The sequence below is a fragment of the Hemitrygon akajei genome, chromosome 1, assembly GCF_048418815.1.
Source record: "Hemitrygon akajei chromosome 1, sHemAka1.3, whole genome shotgun sequence".
NCBI lineage: Eukaryota > Metazoa > Chordata > Chondrichthyes > Myliobatiformes > Dasyatidae > Hemitrygon > Hemitrygon akajei.
The window spans coordinates 221,655,835-221,674,349 of NC_133124.1; the positions used below are offsets into that span (position 1 = coordinate 221,655,835).

At 46.7% G+C, this 18,515-nt stretch overlaps 2 protein-coding genes across 4 annotated transcripts in view; one reads left to right on the plus strand and one right to left on the minus strand.

Moving 5' to 3' along the window:
* LOC140736140 (F-box/WD repeat-containing protein 1A) overlaps positions 1 to 15,524 on the minus strand; it is a 45,031-nt gene extending 29,507 nt beyond the window's left edge. The window contains exons 1-3 of one of the 2 annotated variants that reach the window (XM_073061958.1): positions 15,311 to 15,524; positions 4,024 to 4,101; positions 620 to 851 (exon numbers count right to left, since the gene is read on the minus strand). In XM_073061958.1, coding sequence (XP_072918059.1) covers positions 620 to 851; positions 4,024 to 4,101; positions 15,311 to 15,355 — 355 coding nt within the window. In that variant the 5' untranslated portion in view covers positions 15,356 to 15,524. The remainder of the gene's footprint in view (positions 1 to 619; positions 852 to 4,023; positions 4,102 to 15,310) is intronic. The other variant, XM_073061967.1, reaches the window with a different exon arrangement.
* A 359-nt stretch (positions 15,525 to 15,883) lies between these two features.
* pbdc1 (polysaccharide biosynthesis domain containing 1) overlaps positions 15,884 to 18,515 on the plus strand; it is a 29,737-nt gene continuing 27,105 nt past the window's right edge. Inside the window, exons 1-2 of one of the 2 annotated variants that reach the window (XM_073061990.1) lie at positions 15,884 to 16,187; positions 17,516 to 17,581. In XM_073061990.1, coding sequence (XP_072918091.1) covers positions 17,531 to 17,581 — 51 coding nt within the window. In that variant the 5' untranslated portion in view covers positions 15,884 to 16,187; positions 17,516 to 17,530. Of the gene's footprint in view, positions 16,188 to 16,253; positions 16,413 to 17,515; positions 17,582 to 18,515 lie in introns of those variants that run through there. The other variant, XM_073061981.1, reaches the window with a different exon arrangement.

Here is an 18,515-nt window from a genome sequence, read left to right on the forward strand (position 1 = left end):
GTAGGAAATTCAGATTTATTTATCACATGTACATCAAAACACAGTGAAATGCGTCGTTTGTGTTAACAACCAATGCAACCCAAAGGTGTGCTGGGGGCAGCCCGCAAGAGTCACCACACATTCCAGTGCCAACACAGCATGCCCATGATGTTCAGCAGAACAACACAAGCAACAGCAGCAAAATATGCCCCTCTCACCCTCCAAACCATCCACCCACCCCACAGATACACAGGTCTCCACCTCAGGACAGACTACCTGTGGGCCTCCTCTGGAATTTGAACCAACTGGGTGGACATCATGGTTGGTATGGACTGGTCGGCCAAAGTGCCTGCATTCGTGCTGTACTGCTCTGGAACAGTCGCAGGGCTGAGGTTCCTGCAGTGTGTCAATCTAAACAAAATTAGGACTGTTTTCTCAGCAGAGGTGGTAAAAGGTACATTCGTGAAGGATTTCAGAACAAACTGGGCTGTAATGTGGGTAAGGAAAACTACTCCCCATGGCAGGAAATTCAGAAAAATGGGAGGCAAACAGCCTGAACAACAGAGCCATGTGAACAAAGAGAGGGGAGAGGAACCAAAGTTTATCACATTGTCCAGCCAGCCCATCCCTGCCCACGCACCTGGTAAGACTGTAATGAAGTCCCTCTGCAACATTGGTTTAAGGTAGGAGTTGATGTGACCGTGTTGGTAGTGACACATTCGGGATATCAGGTTCTCGACAAATTCCACCTGATCGGTTTCTGTCCACTGATCGAAGTATTTCACGCACTGCTCTTTCTGCTTCTCATAACTGGTGGGAGGCTTCCGCTGCTTGGCTGCGATCATACTCGACGTACCAATGCTGAGTTTGGTCTGTAACAGAATAAGATGCCACTGTATTAGGAAGAAAGACAGATGAAGCTTTTAAAATTAAATTTCTAAGCCCTTTGGTGCTGAATTTGACTCAAAAGGGCTTCACAGAGGAAGCAGGAAAGAGGTCAGGAGAAATGGAGCTGGAGGAGGTTGGTACATGGGGTTGGAGATTTCAAAACAGTACAGGCCCTTTCAAAGGTCAATCCAACCCCTCCCTCACAAATTGTAGAGATGCAGCGTGGAACAGGCCCTTCTGGCCCAGTGAACCACACCATCTGCAACCCACTTATTTACACAATTCTAGTCACAGAACAATTTACAATAGCCAATTAACCTACCCACTGGTGCCTCCTTGAACTGCGTAAGGAAACTGGAGCACCCAGAGGAAACCCATGCATTCATGGGGAGACCAAACAAACTTCTTACAGATTGGCACCGGAAACGAACTCTGTAACAGGCCGAGCTTGAGAGTTACCGTGCTGCCCGCACAGCCCTGCATAGGTACAAGGCATTTGTCAGGAGGAGGGAATTGGGAGGACTGATGTGATGGGTGGCGTTGCACAAAAGCCAGCAGATAATAGAACACTAAACCACAGCCATGGACAGATTTATACACTAATCAAACATCTGAAAATTCATTTCATCTAGAGCAGATACACAGAGTTCACACTCCCTCCCTCAATTGTCCCCTATCAATAGGCTTTGCAGTTAGAGACCAGCTGGCACATTGTGTCTACTTTGGCTGCAACTGGCTTCGAAATTAAACATTCCCAGATAACGGTCCAGGTCCCTGCATGGCAAGTTATTCAGGTACCTTACGGAGACCAGAAGACACAGGAGCACAATTAGGGTATTCGTCTCGAGTCTGCAGAACCATTCCATCATAGCGTTTTAGTGAGAGTGCACTTGAACTAGTGTACAAATCATGGTAACAAGAATTCAGTGAACTATCCTCAACTTTGTACTTGGGATGGGAGTTTACCTTATCTGGAGGAACCAGAGACACCTGGCTACCTACACTCCATTCAGTTTAGAAGAAGCAGCGGTGATCTTACTGAACCATACAAGATTCTTGAAGAGCTTGGCAGATGAGATAACTTGCTGGCTGGTCCACAACAGGTGAGAAGATTTCTTCACCCAGAGGGCAGTAAGTCACTGGAATTCTCTGAACCCCCCCCCCCCGCCCCCCCAGCCCACTTGGGCAATCAGGGGCTGTTCAAGGCAGGGGTTGGCAGAATTTTAAAGGATGTGGAATTAGCTCAGGAAAGTGGGGTGAGGTGAACAATCACCATGGTCCACGTTGGGGCAAGGAACGCCCACTTCTCTTCTCACGAGACTCTGAGGATTTCTGCCTCTAACATACTCTGGGCCGAGATTCCCACACCTAATCTCCGGCTGAGTGGTCTCAGTTTCACAGAACATAGAAATCTACAGCAATTACAGGCCCTTCGGCCCACAATGCCACACCGACACTGTAACCTACTCTAGAAGCTGCCTAGAATTACCCTACCACATAGCCCTCTATTTCTCTAAGGTCCATGTACCTAAGACTCTCTTAAAAGACCCAATTGTATCCGCTTCCACCAGCATTGCTAGCAGTGCATTCCATGCACCCACCAGTCTGTGTGGAAAAACTTACCTCTGACATTCCCCTTGTACCCATTTCCAAGCACCTTAAATCTGTGCCCCCTCATGTTAGCCATTTCAGCCCTGGAAAAAAGCCTCTGGCTATCCACACGATGAATGCCTCTCATCATCTTTGCAACGATCTTCTCATTATTTCACGAATTAACGCAAGTCTTCACTGGACAGGAGGCATCACTGTGACAGATTGTTGGTGGGAGTGAGAGGCTGTGTGCTTGTTGGAGGAGCTAACTGTCGGAGGGCAGCTATGAAAGGCAGTTCTTAATGCCAGGGCACAATAGGAAAATTGTGCTGGTGGTGTTGGTGTTCAATGTGGTCAGAAGAAATCAGCTGCTCTGCAGTTCAGTCACCCACAAAGCAGCACAACCAGACAACAGAATGGGACCTCCCGTCATTCCTGGCTTCCTGAGTTCACTCGGAGGAAGACAAGCTGGATTGCATTTGTTTGTGGCTGCACTTCTTTTTAAGGGCGTCATGATCGGACCACTATAGGCTTTTCTCGCCAACAACTTTGCATGCATCGTCACTCTACAGACGTAGAACAGTACAGTACAGTATAGGCCCTTCTGCCCACAATGTTGTGCCGACCCTTAAACCCTGCTTCCCATATAACCCCCCACCTTAAATTCCTCCACACACGTGGTGTTCAGGGATTCGGGCTAGATGTTTACTGCTACCTTACATGTGCTACATGCATTGTGCCGTGTGTGACTGCTGGTACTGTGTTTTGTTCCTTGGTCCTGGAGTAACAGTGTTTCATTTGGCTGTATTCATGATTGGTTGAAAGACAATTAAACTTCCCCTGGAGCTTGATGTTGCCTTGGCAATGAAAAACATTGTTTAATGTTGGGGACCAGTTATGACATTATTCATGAAGATAGATAGCCTGCACAACAATTATTTCAGCGTCCTCACCAATATGAGACAGCAATCTGGCGTTCAACACCTTCTGGAGATGGTACCCTAAGGTATGCATTTTGAAATCTCTCTCATGTAAAACTAATGTTTTTTTTGGGAAACTGATCTGAGTGTCACTGGAGGACGAGTTGTTGCTTTTGGGTGAGACACTGTCTAAACCAGCGTGCATAATGCCAGAAGATCCAGTCATAGAGAATTGCAGCACAGAAACAAGCCCTTCAGCCCATCCACTCTTTACTGCCTCGTAAAATCAATCTACACCTGGACCATAGCCCGCCATACCTCTCCCATCCATGTATCTATCCAGCTTCTCTTAAACGTTGCAATTGAATCCACATCCACCACTTCCAACGGCAGCCCGTTCTACCCTGAGTGACGAAACTTCCCCTTAGTTCCCTTTAAACATGTCACCTTTCACCTTTAACCCATGATCTCTAGATCTAGTCTCACCCTATCTCAGTGGAAAATAACCCATGTTTGTTTGAACAAAGCGTTTAAGTGGGCTCTTCCATCCTGGATGGGTGATGGAATTCCTAAATGTAAGACATGCTTTGCTTCCTTTCTGTGACTGGGCTGGAGGATTTCCCGGAAAGTAGACTAGAATCGTCACCTGGTTAAAGGAGTTCTTTTCCAATACAAGTTTCTTAGGGGGCTCGGCCTCATTAAGCTCATCGTGTCCGGACGCATTCTGAGGAGCAGAAGAGAAAAAGAGCACAGAAAAACACAGAGGATCAGCACTGGGAGATTCTCAAGGTGCAGCCAAACACCGCTGGGCATCAGAGACAGGGGAGTGAAGAGACAGGCAGAATGGATGGAGTCTATGAGACACAAACAGTAAGGAGAATACATGTCAGTAGTGCACAATGTCAAAGTGGAGCTTATCGCACGTGCACAAGTACAGCAAGATCATGGCCAGATCAGCCTGAATGGTGGAGCAGGCTCGACGGGTAGGTGGCCGACTCCTGCTCCAGTTTCTTATGTATGCACAAGTGCAATGAAAAACTTACAGGTGTAGAGCATCTGACACAAAACCTTCTAACTACAAAACCATCACATTCCAACTATTAAACACTGGGGATTCTGCAGGTGCTGGAAATCCAGAGCTACACACAAAATACTAGATAAACTCAACAGGTCAAGCAGCATCTATAGAGGGGAATAAACAGTTAATGCTTCGGGCAGAGACCCTCATCAGGACTGGAAAGGAAGGGGGAAGAAGCCGGAATAAGAAGGTGGGGGAGTGAAGGGGTACAAGTTTGCAGCTCAAAGGTGAGACCAGGTGAGGTGGAAGGTTGGTGGGTTGGTGAAGGGGGGGGATGAAGTGAGAAGCTGGCAGGTGATAGGTGGGACCAGGTGAGAAGGAAGGGGGAGGAATTGCGAAGCTGTGAAGTGATAGGTAAAGGAGTACTTTAATTTCATTTCAGCTCAATTCAATATTACTGGTCAAAGTGCCCCAGTCAGATGTTCTCCCCTTGTGGAGAAAGAATTGTGAATCACATTAGTTTGTATGTCCCTGTTCTATAATGTTCAAGTAACCACCCCTAGACTAGGAAAGTTGTGATGAGGTGCCAGGTCCGGCAAGAATCCAGACCCTGCCATCGGTCAACAGCACATGGCCTTCTGAGCAGTAGTACTCTCTGCCCGCCTGCACGTTTCCGAGACAGAGGACAAACAGAAAGTGCCCAAGCACTAGAGACACTTCACCAGCCCATTCTTTTCAAATCTATTACCCACACAAGCCAATAAGCGTCACTCAGAAACAGCTGGAGGATCACATCCGGTACCAGACTCCCACAATGTACTCTCCCCCGAGTCAGGGATAGAGAATGTTCAGGAATGTTCTTCATCATCTCCGTGGAAATGCCACCTTCTCACCAACACATGGCTGATCACTTAGTGACCATGGTAAGCACCAGGAGAGAGGAGTGCCCTACCCAATTGTCCCAGCAAGGATGAGCAGCCTCATCAGCAGATCACCTCTGCGTCTTTTACTTTCCTCTGGACTGTCAAATGTTTCACATCAGATCCCACTATTGCTCACCTTTAGAGTCATAGAGCACCACAAGCACAGAAAGAGGCCCCTTGACCAATCTAGTCTGTGCCAAACCGTTACTCTACTCAATCTCATCTACCTGCACCTGGACCCTATCCTCCATCCATGTACCTATCCAAACTTCTCACAAATGTTGAAATCAAACTCACTTTCCCTGATAGCTCACTCCAGAGAGTGAAGTTGTTCCCCTTCGTTGCCCTTAAACATTTCACCTTTCACCCTTAACCCATGACCTCTAGTTCTAGTCTCACCCAACCACAGAGGAAAATGCCTGCTTGGATTTACCCTATCTATACGCCTCATGATTTTATATGCCAAATCTCCTTTCAGTCTCCTATGCTCCAGGAAATAAAGCCCTAACCTTTCCCTAAGCTCAGAGCCTCAAGTCTTGGCATCCTTGTAAATTTTCTCTGTACTTTTTCAATCTTCTTGATATCTTTCCTGTAGGTAGGTGGCCAGAAAAAGACCGTACACACTCCTAACAGACAGTGGCGGGAATTAAACTCCAATCGCTGATACTGTAAACCTCCTTGCTACCACATCGTACATTTAGCTGATCTAACTGCATAACAGAATACTAACACTAAATTCTGCAGACTGAGTTGGTGGTGAGGAAGGCAAATGCAATGTTAGCATTCATCTCCAGCAGACTAGAATATAAAAGCAAGGATGTAATGCTGAAGCTTTATAAAGCACCGGTCAGACTTCATGTGGAGTACTGAGAGCTGCTTTTGGCTCTGTAGCTAATAAAAGATTTGCTGGCATTGGAGAAGGTCCAGAGGATGTTCACAAGAATGATCCTGGGAATGAAAGGGCTAACAAATGAGGAGCATTTGATGGCTCTGGTCCTGTACTCGCCGAGGTTTAGAAGAATGGAGGATGATTCCTATAGTGGGAAAGTCTAGGACCAGGGGACGTGCTTTCAGTAGAAGGATATCCCTTTAGAACAGATGAAGAATTTCTTTAGCCAGGGGGTAGTGAATCTGTAGAATTAATTGCCATAGATGACTGTGTAGGTTAAGTCATTGGGTAAATTTAAAGTGGAGGTTGATAGGTTCTTGATTAGTCAGGCATCATAGGTTACGGTGAGAAGGTAGGAGAATGGGGTTGAGAGAGATAATAAATCAGCCATGATGGAATGGCAGAGCAGACTCAATGGGCCGAAAGGCCTACACCTTCCTGCAGCTATCACACCACTAGATTCATGAACAGCTGCTTCCCCTCAGCTATCTGGTTTTTGAATCAACTGGCATGACCCTAATCACTGCCCCAGTGCAGGAACACTAAGGGTGCGATACACTAAAATGGACTTGGTGAATGTGATGTGTCTTTTCATTGTACCTGTGCACACATGTATGAGTTATACAGCAATACAGACCCTCGGCCCACCCAGTCTATGCCTACCCTGCGTTCAGCCCATATCCCTCCAAGCTTCGACCCTTCATATACCTGCCCAAATGCTTCTTAAAAGATAGTGTACCTGCATCAATCACATCCTCTGGCAGCTCGTTCCATGTACTGATCACCCTCTCTGTGAAAATGCTGCCCCTCAGGCACTGATCGTGTGGATAGCCAGAGGCTTTTTCCCAGGGCTGAAATGGCTAACACGAGGGGGCATAGCTTTAAGGGTGCTTGGAAGCAGGCATAGAGGGGATGTCAGGGCTAAGTTTTTCACACAGAGAGTGGTGGGTGTGTGGAATGCACTGTCGGTGGCAGTGATAGAGGCGGATACAAGAGGTTCTTTTAAGAGACTCTTAGATAGGTACATGGAGCTTAGTAAAATAGAGGGCTATGCGGTAGGGAAATTCTAGGCAGCTTCTAAAGAAGGTTACATGGTTGGCACAACATTGTGGGCCAAAAGGCCTGTAATGTGCTGTAGATTTCTTTGATCTATGTCCCTTGCAAATCTTTCCTCTCATTCTAAATTTATGGTCTCTGACTAACCTACCTTGTAGAAAAGAATGTTACTGCCCACTTCATATGTGCCTTTCATAATGTTAGACATTTCTATACGGTTACTCCTTGGTCTCCTACGCCCCAAGGAATAAAGACCTAGCATGCTCAAGCTCTCCCTATGACACAGGCCCTCCAGTCCTGGCAACATCCTCATGAATGTTTCCTGCATTCTTTCCAGATTAAGCACTTTGCTATAACAGGGAGATCAAAACCATACACAGTACAGCAAGCACGGCCTCACCAATGACTTACGCCCCTGTGACACAATGTCCCAAATCCCAAATTCAATGACCTGGCTAATCAGAATCAGGTTTAATATCACCAGCATTTGTCGTGAAGTGGCAGCAGTACAATGCAATACATTATAATAAAATCTGTGAATTATAATAAGTATAACTATATTTAAACATTTAAATTCAGTAAGTAGTGTAAAAAGACACTAACTGCCTTTCTCACCACCCTGTCTACCTGTGACACTGCCTTTGTTGACAATAGACTTTTACTCCTAAGTGCTTCTGTTTTGTTGCACTCCCTAGCCCAGGGGTTCCCAACATTTCTTGTGTCATGGAGTAATGTCATAAGCAAGGGGTCAGTGGACCCTGGGTTGGTGTCCCACCATTCATAATACAAGTCCTGTGCTGCTCTGACATCATCTTACATTTATCTGTATTGCAGCCCATTTGCCACTCCTTCGTCCATTTCCCTATCTGACCAAGACCTCCCTCTGCACAGGACCACAAACTCAGCTTTGTTATTTTAGAAAATCTTTTCCCAAGCACCATTTCAGAATCAACACACAAGATGCTGCCGGAACTTTGCACCAATGGAGGGAACTGGCCAGTCACTGCTTTGGGTTGCGACCCTTCATCCACAGAGGCAGCCTGACTCACTGCGTTCCTTCAGCATCTTATGAGTTGCCCCAGATTCCAGCATCTGCAGTCTCCTGCCTCCCCAATGGTGCAGCCAACCACAATGCTGCTGCAACGTAGTGCTGTCAGAGTAGAGATACACCCTGAGGTGGATATTTGCCAAAACCAAAATGAGTGGCAGAAATAGTTTGAAAGAAAACAAACCCTGCAATCAACCAGATCCTTTAAAGCAAACTGGGAAATTCAGGGTGAAGTCCAACTCATGAGAACTTGTTGGGTCTCTGCCAGAAAGCATAGGTTTCAGTAGGTGTGAGAAGTGGAAGTACAGTCACGCTGGAGTTTCTACTGGGCAAGTATCAAAAGAATGTTTAGTGTGATCTGCTTGGAAAAGACCAGAATTTCTACGGCACCTCCCACAACACTTCTCAAATGTCCATCACAGGCAAACTGGTCACAGCAAAATTCCTCGAACTAAAAACTGAACTGATTAGGGATACAGAACACGACTTTGAGAGTGACAGGTTGTGTTTAACCAATTTTATAGAGTTCTTCGACAAAGTTACCAGGAATGTTGATGAAGGCAAGGCAGTGGATATTGTCTACATAGACTTTAGCAAGGCCCTTGACAAGGTCTTGCACGGGAGATGGTCAAGAAGGTTCAGACGCTTGGCATTCAAGATGAGGTAGTAAATTGGATCAGACATTGACTTCATGGGAGAAGCCAGAGAGTGGTAGTACATGGGTTACCTCTCTGAATGGAGTCCTATGTCTAGTGGTGTGCTGCAGAGGCCGGGGCTGTTTCTGTGCTGTAGCATTCTGTGATTCTAATTGCCACTGGCTGACCATCACTTCCCCAATGTTGATTAAGGAATAAGCTTGGTTCTTTAAGGTTGTCATAGCCAGGAAAAGATACTGGGGATAAGCTCTTGCTACCTATTAAATCTTCCCAATGATGTACATCTCAAATATCCTCTGGCAACCAAGTCCAGCTCCTGGTCTTCATGTGTGGTTTAGCTATTAAGCCTGGCAGAACCGTTTCTACTCTCAGGCGCCAGGGCAAAGGTGGGTTACTGGTGCCTTAAGGCCAGTTATCAGGCAGATCGGGATGTCAGCTGTGGTTGACAGCTTGCCTAAGAGAATGAAAACTCTGATCTCAAACCTCCGCTGCCTTGCGGCTATACCCACTCATGGCAAAGGCTTTTGGAGTAAGCCCTGAGGAAAAATCTGGTTGGAGCTGGAGTCCCTAAAGTAGTCCCATGTTGAGTTTGATGCTGACTGGCATCTCTTGCAATGCTCCTGGTACCAAACTGTATCAGTCTTTGCCGTTTGTTTGGATTCATCAGCTGTGTGCAGAAGGGAAGTCTGCAGCCTGGGAAACAGCTTGCTCTCCATGTCAGTCTGCCTTGGCTAGACAGCTAGGATGCAACATCCATGGTTGACCTTAATCAACGGAGGGTTGACTACGTTTGGTGCCCGGACAGCAGGAAAGATACCAATGTGGAAGAAGCCATCATGGGATGTTTTACGATTACGCATCAGGACCGTGAATGGAAATATTCAGAACTCCTTCAGTGCTTCCTGTAAGCGTCAGGCCAAATCATGAGCTTGTACAGTAATCACAGGGTGACACAATAGTGTAAGACTATTACAGCACCAGCCATCTCTGAATAGGGTTCAATTCCCACTGTTCTCTCCGTGACCTTGTGGGTTTCCTCTAGGTTCCTCCCACATTCCAAAGATGTGGTCAGGGTTAGTAAGTTGTGGGCATGTTGTGTTGGTACTGGAAACATGGTGACACTTGCACGCTGCCCAGCACAATCTTTGCTGATTTGACATTACACTGCATGTTTCAATGTATGTGTGACAAATAAAGCTGATTTGTAATCTCTGCTCTGGAGCAGAGCTCACGGTGACTCATGGCTGTGGTCCCCAGTGCCACATCTCACACTTCGCCTGCAACAGAAATATTTAAAAAAAACGCAGGTGCTGCAAATCTAAAAATAAAGAGCTGAAACTGTTGGAAAATCTTAGCAGGCCAGGCTGCCTCTGTGGGAAGGAAAACAGAGTCACCTCACTGTGTTTGAAACATAGAACATTACAGCACAATATAGGCCCTTCAGTCCAAAATGTTGTGCCGATCTTTTAATCTACTCCAAACTCGACCTAATTTCCTGTTTTTATTTTCCTAATAACAATGATGTAGCTTGTGAACAGAGGTTAGAAAGGGGTTTCTCAATGACCACACAGCACCAGCATGCACAATACTATACACTGAGTGGACTTGTGCATGAGCCAGTAAAGTACAGGCCATCCATCAGGGAGAGGGAGCACACTGACCCAGTAGACTTGAGATAGCCAAATCCCCACAGTGTGTGCCTCGTTCAATCGCCATCCATATCACCAGCTCACTACTCTCCCTAAAGTTCACGTCACTTTTTATCCTCATTTTCAGGAAAGTCTGTGGAATCTCTTTCGGCTCTCCCAGCCCTACATGCACAAGTGTCTCCTGCACACAATCCACTGTTGAGCCACCCAGACACTGCGCTATCCCTTCCAAATACTCTCCAACGCTCTCACCTCTTCAAATAACAGCTGAAACCTCTCTCTCACTCTGACTAAACTCTTGTTCATCTAACCTACCAAATGCTTTTGTTCACCTGCTTCTCTGAATGGACATCAACATTTTAGGGTTGTAGAGCACTACAACACATTCAGGCCCTTCGGTCCATCTAGTCCATGCAGAACTGATATTCTAACTAATCCATTGACCCACACCTGGAATTGTCCTCCATACTTCTCCCATTCATGCACTTATTCAAATTTCTCCTAAATGTTGAAGTTGAACCCTCATCCTCCATTACCACTGGCAACTCATTCCACACTCTCACCACCCCGAGTGATGAAGTTCCCCCTCACGTTCCCTTAAATATTTCACTTTTCACTCTTAACCTATGACCTCTGGTTCTAGTTTCACCCAACCTCCAGTGGAAAAAAGTCCTAACCTATTCAACCTTTCCCTATAACTCAGGTCCTGTGAACTCAGCACCCTTGTGAATGCTTTATTTTCTTTCATTTCCTTGGTTTGTTACTGCTCCCGAGATGTTTTTACCAGGTTGAAGACTCTACATAAATGTTGTTGAAGGTAAAACAGACTGATTTATAGCAATAAGTGATGTCACCAAGATTACATGCTCTGAACGGAACCTGGCTGCAGAGACAGAAACAAATCCCTGTGTAAGTTCAAGGGCAGAGTTTGTGGAGTGAACAATCTCGTCACTTGTGTGAATGAAGAGAGACAAATTTCTTATTTTAGGATTAATTGCAATTCTCACAAAAGAATGAACTCCAAATATTTTCAACAAGGCCGCCTCATTTTGTGACCATACGACACAGGAGCAGAATCAGGCCATTTGGCCCATCGAGTCTGCTCCATCATTCCATCACGGCTGATTTATTACCCCTCCCAACCCCATTCTCCAGACTTCTCCCCGTATCCTTTGATGCCCTGACTAATCATGAACCTCAGCCTCCGCTTTAAATATACTCAATGACATGGGTACCACAGCCACAGAGTACCAAACTATGGAATTCCTTTGCTCCTTGAGGGACCGCAGGCGACCTGTTATCAGCAGCAACGGTGATACAAGTGCACATCAAATATTCCCACATCTGATTAAAAACCACAGCGAGTACCCACAGAAAACAAAGTTGCCAGGCCAATGAAAAGCTGCCTGCTTTGGAGAGCATGTCTTATGAGGACAGGTTGAAAGAGCTGCGGCTTTTCTCTTTGAAATGAAGGAGGATGAGGGGTGACGATAGAGGTGTATAAGACAATAAAAGGCATAGATAGAATGGACAACCAGAGACATTTTCCCCAGGGCGAGATGACTTTGACACACAAATGCTCACTGTTACCACCTGGACCCAATTTCTAAAGGGCTAAGCCCATTGCATTCAGGTGTATAAATAATTCACAAGATAATTCCTGCCCTTCACAAAACACCACTTCTCCCTTACTGACTCAGTCAGTGTCCGTGTCTCTCAGTACCTACATCACCCTAACGTCCCCTTCCTTTGCCAACCTGCACTCCCCCCCATCCTTAGGGAACTGGAGGAGCTACACCTCACAGTTCTCCAACCTCTGATCTGATGGCATGAGCATCAATTTCTCCATCTCCCAGTAATTTCTACACCCTCCCCCTTCTCTATTTTCCTCTTCTCCTTTCTGGCTCCCTTCTCTTCTCATCACCTCCCTATGGTTCCCCTCATTCCTCCCGTTCTCCCTTGGTCCACTCTCCTCTCCTAGCAGAATCCTTCTTCTTCAGTCCTTTGCCTCTTTCACTTCTCACTTCAACCCCTCCCCACAAACCCACCTTGCACATCTACATAAAATACAGAAGCAGGAAAGCAGCGTCCCCCACCACCTAGAAAATGTTCTCTTTTTACTGTTGCCATCTTACCATCTGCCAGCTTGTACTCCTCCTCCCACCAAATTCTTATTCTGGCTGTCTAGGCCCAAAACATCGATTGTTTATTCCTGTATAAGCTACCTATCATCACCCTCACATTCATCTACAATGTTAGTCAAGGCCACTGAGTTCAAGTGTTGGGAAGTTATGCTGCAGCTCGATAAAACTCTGGTTAGACCGCATCTGGAGTATTTTGTTTCGTTCTGTTCGCCCCATTACAGGAAGGATATGTACTTTATGTCTTTGGTGTTAACGAAAGCGGCAGCGGACTCCTCGTCCCAGGTAGTGTCCTTGCCCTTACCCGACATCAGGACGGGTAAGCATGATTTGGGCTGCTGAGGGGAGAGCCTTTGGAAAGGGTGCAGAATATATCCCCAGCACATCTCATGAAATGCTGTTGCAGGAAAGCAGCATCCATCATCAGGACATGCTCTCTTGTTACTGTTGCCATCAGGAAGAAGGTACAGGGGCCTTGAGACTCACACCACCAAGTTCAGGAACAGTTATTACCCCTCAGCCATCAGGCTCTTGAACCAGAGGGGATAACTTCACTCGCTCCATCACTGAACCACAACCTATGGACTCGCATTGAAGGATTCTCCACCTCATGTTCTCAATATTTATTGTTTATTTCTTCCTTTTATGTTTGCAGAGTGTCTTGTCTCCTGCACAATGGTTGAACGCCCTAGTTGGGCAATCTTTCATTGATTCTGTTATGGTTATTATTCTATAGATTTATTAAGTATGCCACAAGAATAATTATCTCAGGGTCGTATACAGTGACATATGTATTTTGATAATAAGTTTACTTTGAACTTTGAATGAATGGTCTTGGTCTGAAACACTGGCTCATTAATAGATACTGCCTGACCTGCTGAGTTCCTCCAGCAGTTTGTGGGTGTGCTGTCGAAAAGGTTCACCAGAATGCCACCTCGATTAGAGGTCACGAGCTTTAAGAGGCTGGAGAGACTAGGGTTGTTTTCTCTGCAGCGGTGGAGGCTGAGGGGAGACCGGATAGAAATATTCAATATTACGAGAAGGATAGAGTAGACTAGAGAGATGATATCATTAACTCCCCCCCCCCCCCATCCAAAATGTCTAAACCAGAGGACATGCATTTAAGCTGAGAAAGGGCGTTTAAAGGAGGTGTGCAGTGCAAGTTTATTATAACAGGTGTTTGGAACGCATGGTTGCTGGGGTCGGATATGATAGAGGGGTTGAAGAGGCTCTGAGATAGGCATGTGAATGTGCAGAGAATGGAGGGATTGGGATAGGCATTGTGCCAGGAGGAGGGATTACTTTAGTTAGATTAATTGCTGGTTTAATTACTTTCGTACAACATTCTGGGCTGAAGGGCCTGTTGCTGTGCAGAGCTGTTCCATAAAATAACGTCTCACGATGGAGCAGCAACACCTCATATTCAGTCTCTGATGGCATGAATATTGATTTCTCTTTCTGATCATTTCTTTTCCTCTCCTCCCCTTTTCTTCTATTCCCCTGTCTGGCCTCTTACCTCTTCTCTTCACCTGCCTATCAACCCCCCCCCCCCCCCCCTTGGTTTCTCTCCTCCTTCCGTCTCTCCCGTGGTCAACTCTCCTCTATCAGATTGCTTCTTCTCCAAGCCTTTACCTTTCCCACCCACCTATCACTTTGTTCCCCTCCCCTCCCGCCACTTCTTTTGACTGTATGTAATGAAAAACTCAGCGCTGGCACTAATTCAGTAAACCTCCAGCCCTCTGGAAGTGCTCGGGCCAGAACGGGTTAGCAGATTCTATCTGGGGCCCAAACAGCAACTTAGAAAACTTTAGTATTCCATCCTTTGTTTATCTCCTATCTCTCTACCTATGAACACCCAACCTGATTACATACCCGTCTTTGTCCTCTTCATTGCTATCATGTCACACACTTCTCAGCATTAATACATCAGCTGCCAGTCTTCTGTCCAATTCTGCCAGTGCACGTTGTACCTGCGTCCATTCTCACCATTTATGTAGACTCTGCTGAGCGTCACTTTATGTACAATCAATGTATTTAAGCTGTGTAATGTATTTATATTTATTGTGTTTATTTTATTATTGCGTTGTTTACCTTTGTGTTTGTTTGCGCTGTGCCTGATCCAGAGAAACAATAATTTTGCTCCCCTTTACATTTGTGTACTGGAAATTACATTAAACAATCTTGATTTGAGGAGGACTGGTCATTTGCACCTTTGAAATTACACATTGTACATGATATCCAGATCATTAATGTATAATAGCAGCTGTGATCCCAACATCAGCACAGCCCCTGGAGAAACAACACCGGACGCCTCCCCACTGTCTGACAAACAACCTTTCACCGATACTCTTCTGACCCTTTGGCAATCCAAGCCGACAACCCCATTGCCTTCGGTTTCCCCAGAGGTCACTATGGGAGAAATGCTGTTCCAAATTAAATTCGCATTTCATCATTCCTCCAATCCCTGAACCCTTATCACCCCTCCGACCGTCTCTGTTGACAAGTTCAATCATTATCACAAAAGCTGACACAGGTCTCAGACCTTCAACTTACCATATATTCCACGATCTTGTCATGTAGAATGGATTCAGCGTCCATTATTCACAGCCACAGGAAGAGCACGAGGGAAACCCAGTTTCCTCTTTGCAAACAGAAAGAGGAAGCCCCTCTCCTTCATTAATTAAGCTGCCCTTTGACCCCTCCTCAAATATGCTGCTTTAAAACACTCTTCAACACCCTCCCCTACCCCCTCCCTCCCCGCCTCCTTGTCAATCTGTCACCCACATGAGGAGCTTCCTGAGGTCAGATTCTGTATTACACTCCCCACCTCCTCTGAATCTGAAGGCCTTTCCTTTCCCCTGCTCTCAGCACTTAACTTCCCCTCTCCTGAATATTTTATTCACTTCCCTTTCTTCCTCACACGAATCCTCCCCCCTTTAATCCATCCCCTTCCCTTTACAATCCCACCCGTCTGTCCTTCCTCCCCTCTCCCCTCCCTGTCTCCCTTCTATCTCTCCTTCTCCACTTCCTGTGCCTTTCACTCTGTCTCTCAGCCCCTGCCTCTCCCCGTCCCTACCTTTCTCCTCCTGTCCGTCTCTCCTACCCTTCCTTACTGTCTCCCTCCCTTCCTTCCCTCGCCCTCTGCCTCTGCCTGTATCTCTCTGCCTCCACGGAGGGTATTTTCCACCCAGCCAACCTCCTCCTCCTTTCTTTCACCCTCGGCACAGAGACATCCGGGCACCGGCGAAGCACCACGGGAGCTGATGCAGATATATCGCCGCCTGATTCCGGCTCCGGATCGTCCCCGACTTCGGGGGCAGCGGCAGCGGTAGCGGTGGCGGCTGCGTCCGATCGGCAACAGGGCGAATGGAACAAAGTGTCGGGACCGGGACCAGGACCAGGAACGGGAACAAGACGAGGATCGGGAACGGTGAACCCTGACCCCGCCCCACCCCCAAGTCCCCTCCTCCCCGGACACCCCCCACCCTCACCCCCTCAAACCTCCAAGTACCTCTCTCTCCCCCTCCACTCCCAACACCGGGACCCGAAACAGAAATTAATTCCGTCCTGGAAAATAAAAAATTAGCGCACCTGACCCCTGACCCCGGGACAGGAAGTGCGGCGCAGCATGGCCGGCAGCGGGGCTGGAGCACTGGTAAGGGAGTGCCCCTGCTCAGGGTGGGCAAGGGGGAGAGATACTGTGGACTGGGACCGGGGGGCGACCCATTCAACCCTTCCCCCGGCAAATCACGGGTCCAGAGAGTGTCGGAAGCCCGACGATGGGAGGGGGGAATGGAGGGAGGGGGAAGGGAACGGGGTGGAGGGGTGTGTGGTTGGGAAGAAGGGTGAGTGCGATATGGCACTGATTTGACCATTCTGTATTGTAACACACACTTTCAAATCAGTGCTTGACTGCTTTTCCCTTTCCCTTGTTTCAATATTTGTCTTCTTGGAGCTGTTTCTACTCTATCTTCGCTATAGATGACACATAATCATTTCCCTGTGTAGCACTTTAGCGAGTTGTTCCTATAGCTGGGTTGCAAGATTCACTTGCTGACAAAATCTGACGGTTGCCTGTTCTTTCTTACAGACGCACGCAGACAGCTGCTTGTTCCCTTGCTGACACAATCTAATAGTGGGCTGTTCTTTACTGGCACAGTCTGATAACTGCCTGTTCCTTCCTGACACAGTCTGACGGCTGCCAGTTCCTTGTTGATACAACCTGACCGCTGCCTGTTCCTTGTTGATACAATCTGACAGCTGCCAGTTCCTTGCTGATACAACCTGACCGCTGCCTGTTCCTTGCTGATACAACCTGACCGCTGCCTGTTCCTTGCTGATACAACCTGACCGCTGCCTGTTCCTTGTTGATACAACCTGACCGCTGCCAGTTCCTTGCTGATTCAATCTGACAGCTGCCTGTTCCTTGTTGATACAACCTGACCGCTGCCTGTTCCTTGTTGATACAACCTGACCGCTGCCTGTTCCTTGTTGATACAACCTGACCGCTGCCTGTTCCTTGTTGATACAACCTGACCGCTGCCTGTTCCTTGCTGACACAATCTGACAGCGGCCTGTTCCTTGCTGACATTGTTTGACGGCTGCCTGTTCCTTCTTGCTGATAATCTGACATGCCTGTTCTTTCTGCCTGACACATCTTGATTGCTGCCTGTTTCTTTTTGTTGACAATTTGACAGCTATGTGCTCCTTCTCACTGCCACAACCTGACCACTGCTTGTTTTTCTGTACCCTTTCCAGGGCGGTGCTGAATTGATGTCAGCAGCACAGGCACTCTCTCTGCCGGCTGATGCCTATGGGAATGATGTGAGTATTGGATCTTTTTGGACCTTTTAGATTGATGACAGTTGTGTTAACTTTGAAGTTATTCTGTGCATGCCAATGTATGGTGGTTGTGGGGCTGAATCACAATCAGGTTTAATGTCACTGACATGTTGTGAAATTTGTTTTGTGATAGCTGTAAGACATAAGAATTGCTGTGTGTTACAAAAATACAGTGCAAAAATCAAATAGTGCCCCAGTGCTCATGGGTTCATTGACTGTTCAGAAATAAGACCATAGCGGCAGAATTAGGTCCTTGAGCCCTTTAAGTCTGTTCCATGGCTGATTTATTTTCCCTCTCCACCACATTCTCCTGCCTTCGCCTCATAATCTTTGACACCCTGCTTAATCAAAAACCTATCAACCTCCGAGTTAAATATACCCAATTACTTTGGTCTCCACAACCATCTGTGGCAATGAATTCCACAGATTCACCAGCCTCTGGCTAAAGAAATTTTTCCTAATTTCTGTTCTGATCGGATGACCCTCTCTTCTGAAGCTGTGACCGCTGATCTGATAGAAAACCCTCTCCATGTCCATGGCTTTTCAATATTTGATAGGCTTCAATGAGATTCCCCCCCTCCCCCTGTCACATTCATTTAAATTCCAGCGAGTGCAGGCCCTGAGCCATCAAATCCTCTTCATAATTTAAACTTTTCATTCTTGGATCATTCTTGTGATCCTCCTCTGGACCCTCTCCAATGCCAGCATATCTTTTCTTTGATAGAGAGCCCATAACTGCTCACAATAATCCAAGTGTAGTCTGACCAGTGCTTATTACATCTTTGCTTTTGTATTCCAGTCCTTGCCTTCCTTACTGCTGTCTCAACCTGCAAGCTTAGGGAACCCTACACAAGGACTCCCAAGTCCCTTTGCACCCCTGATTTTTAAAGAATTTGCTCCTGGTTTAGAGTATATT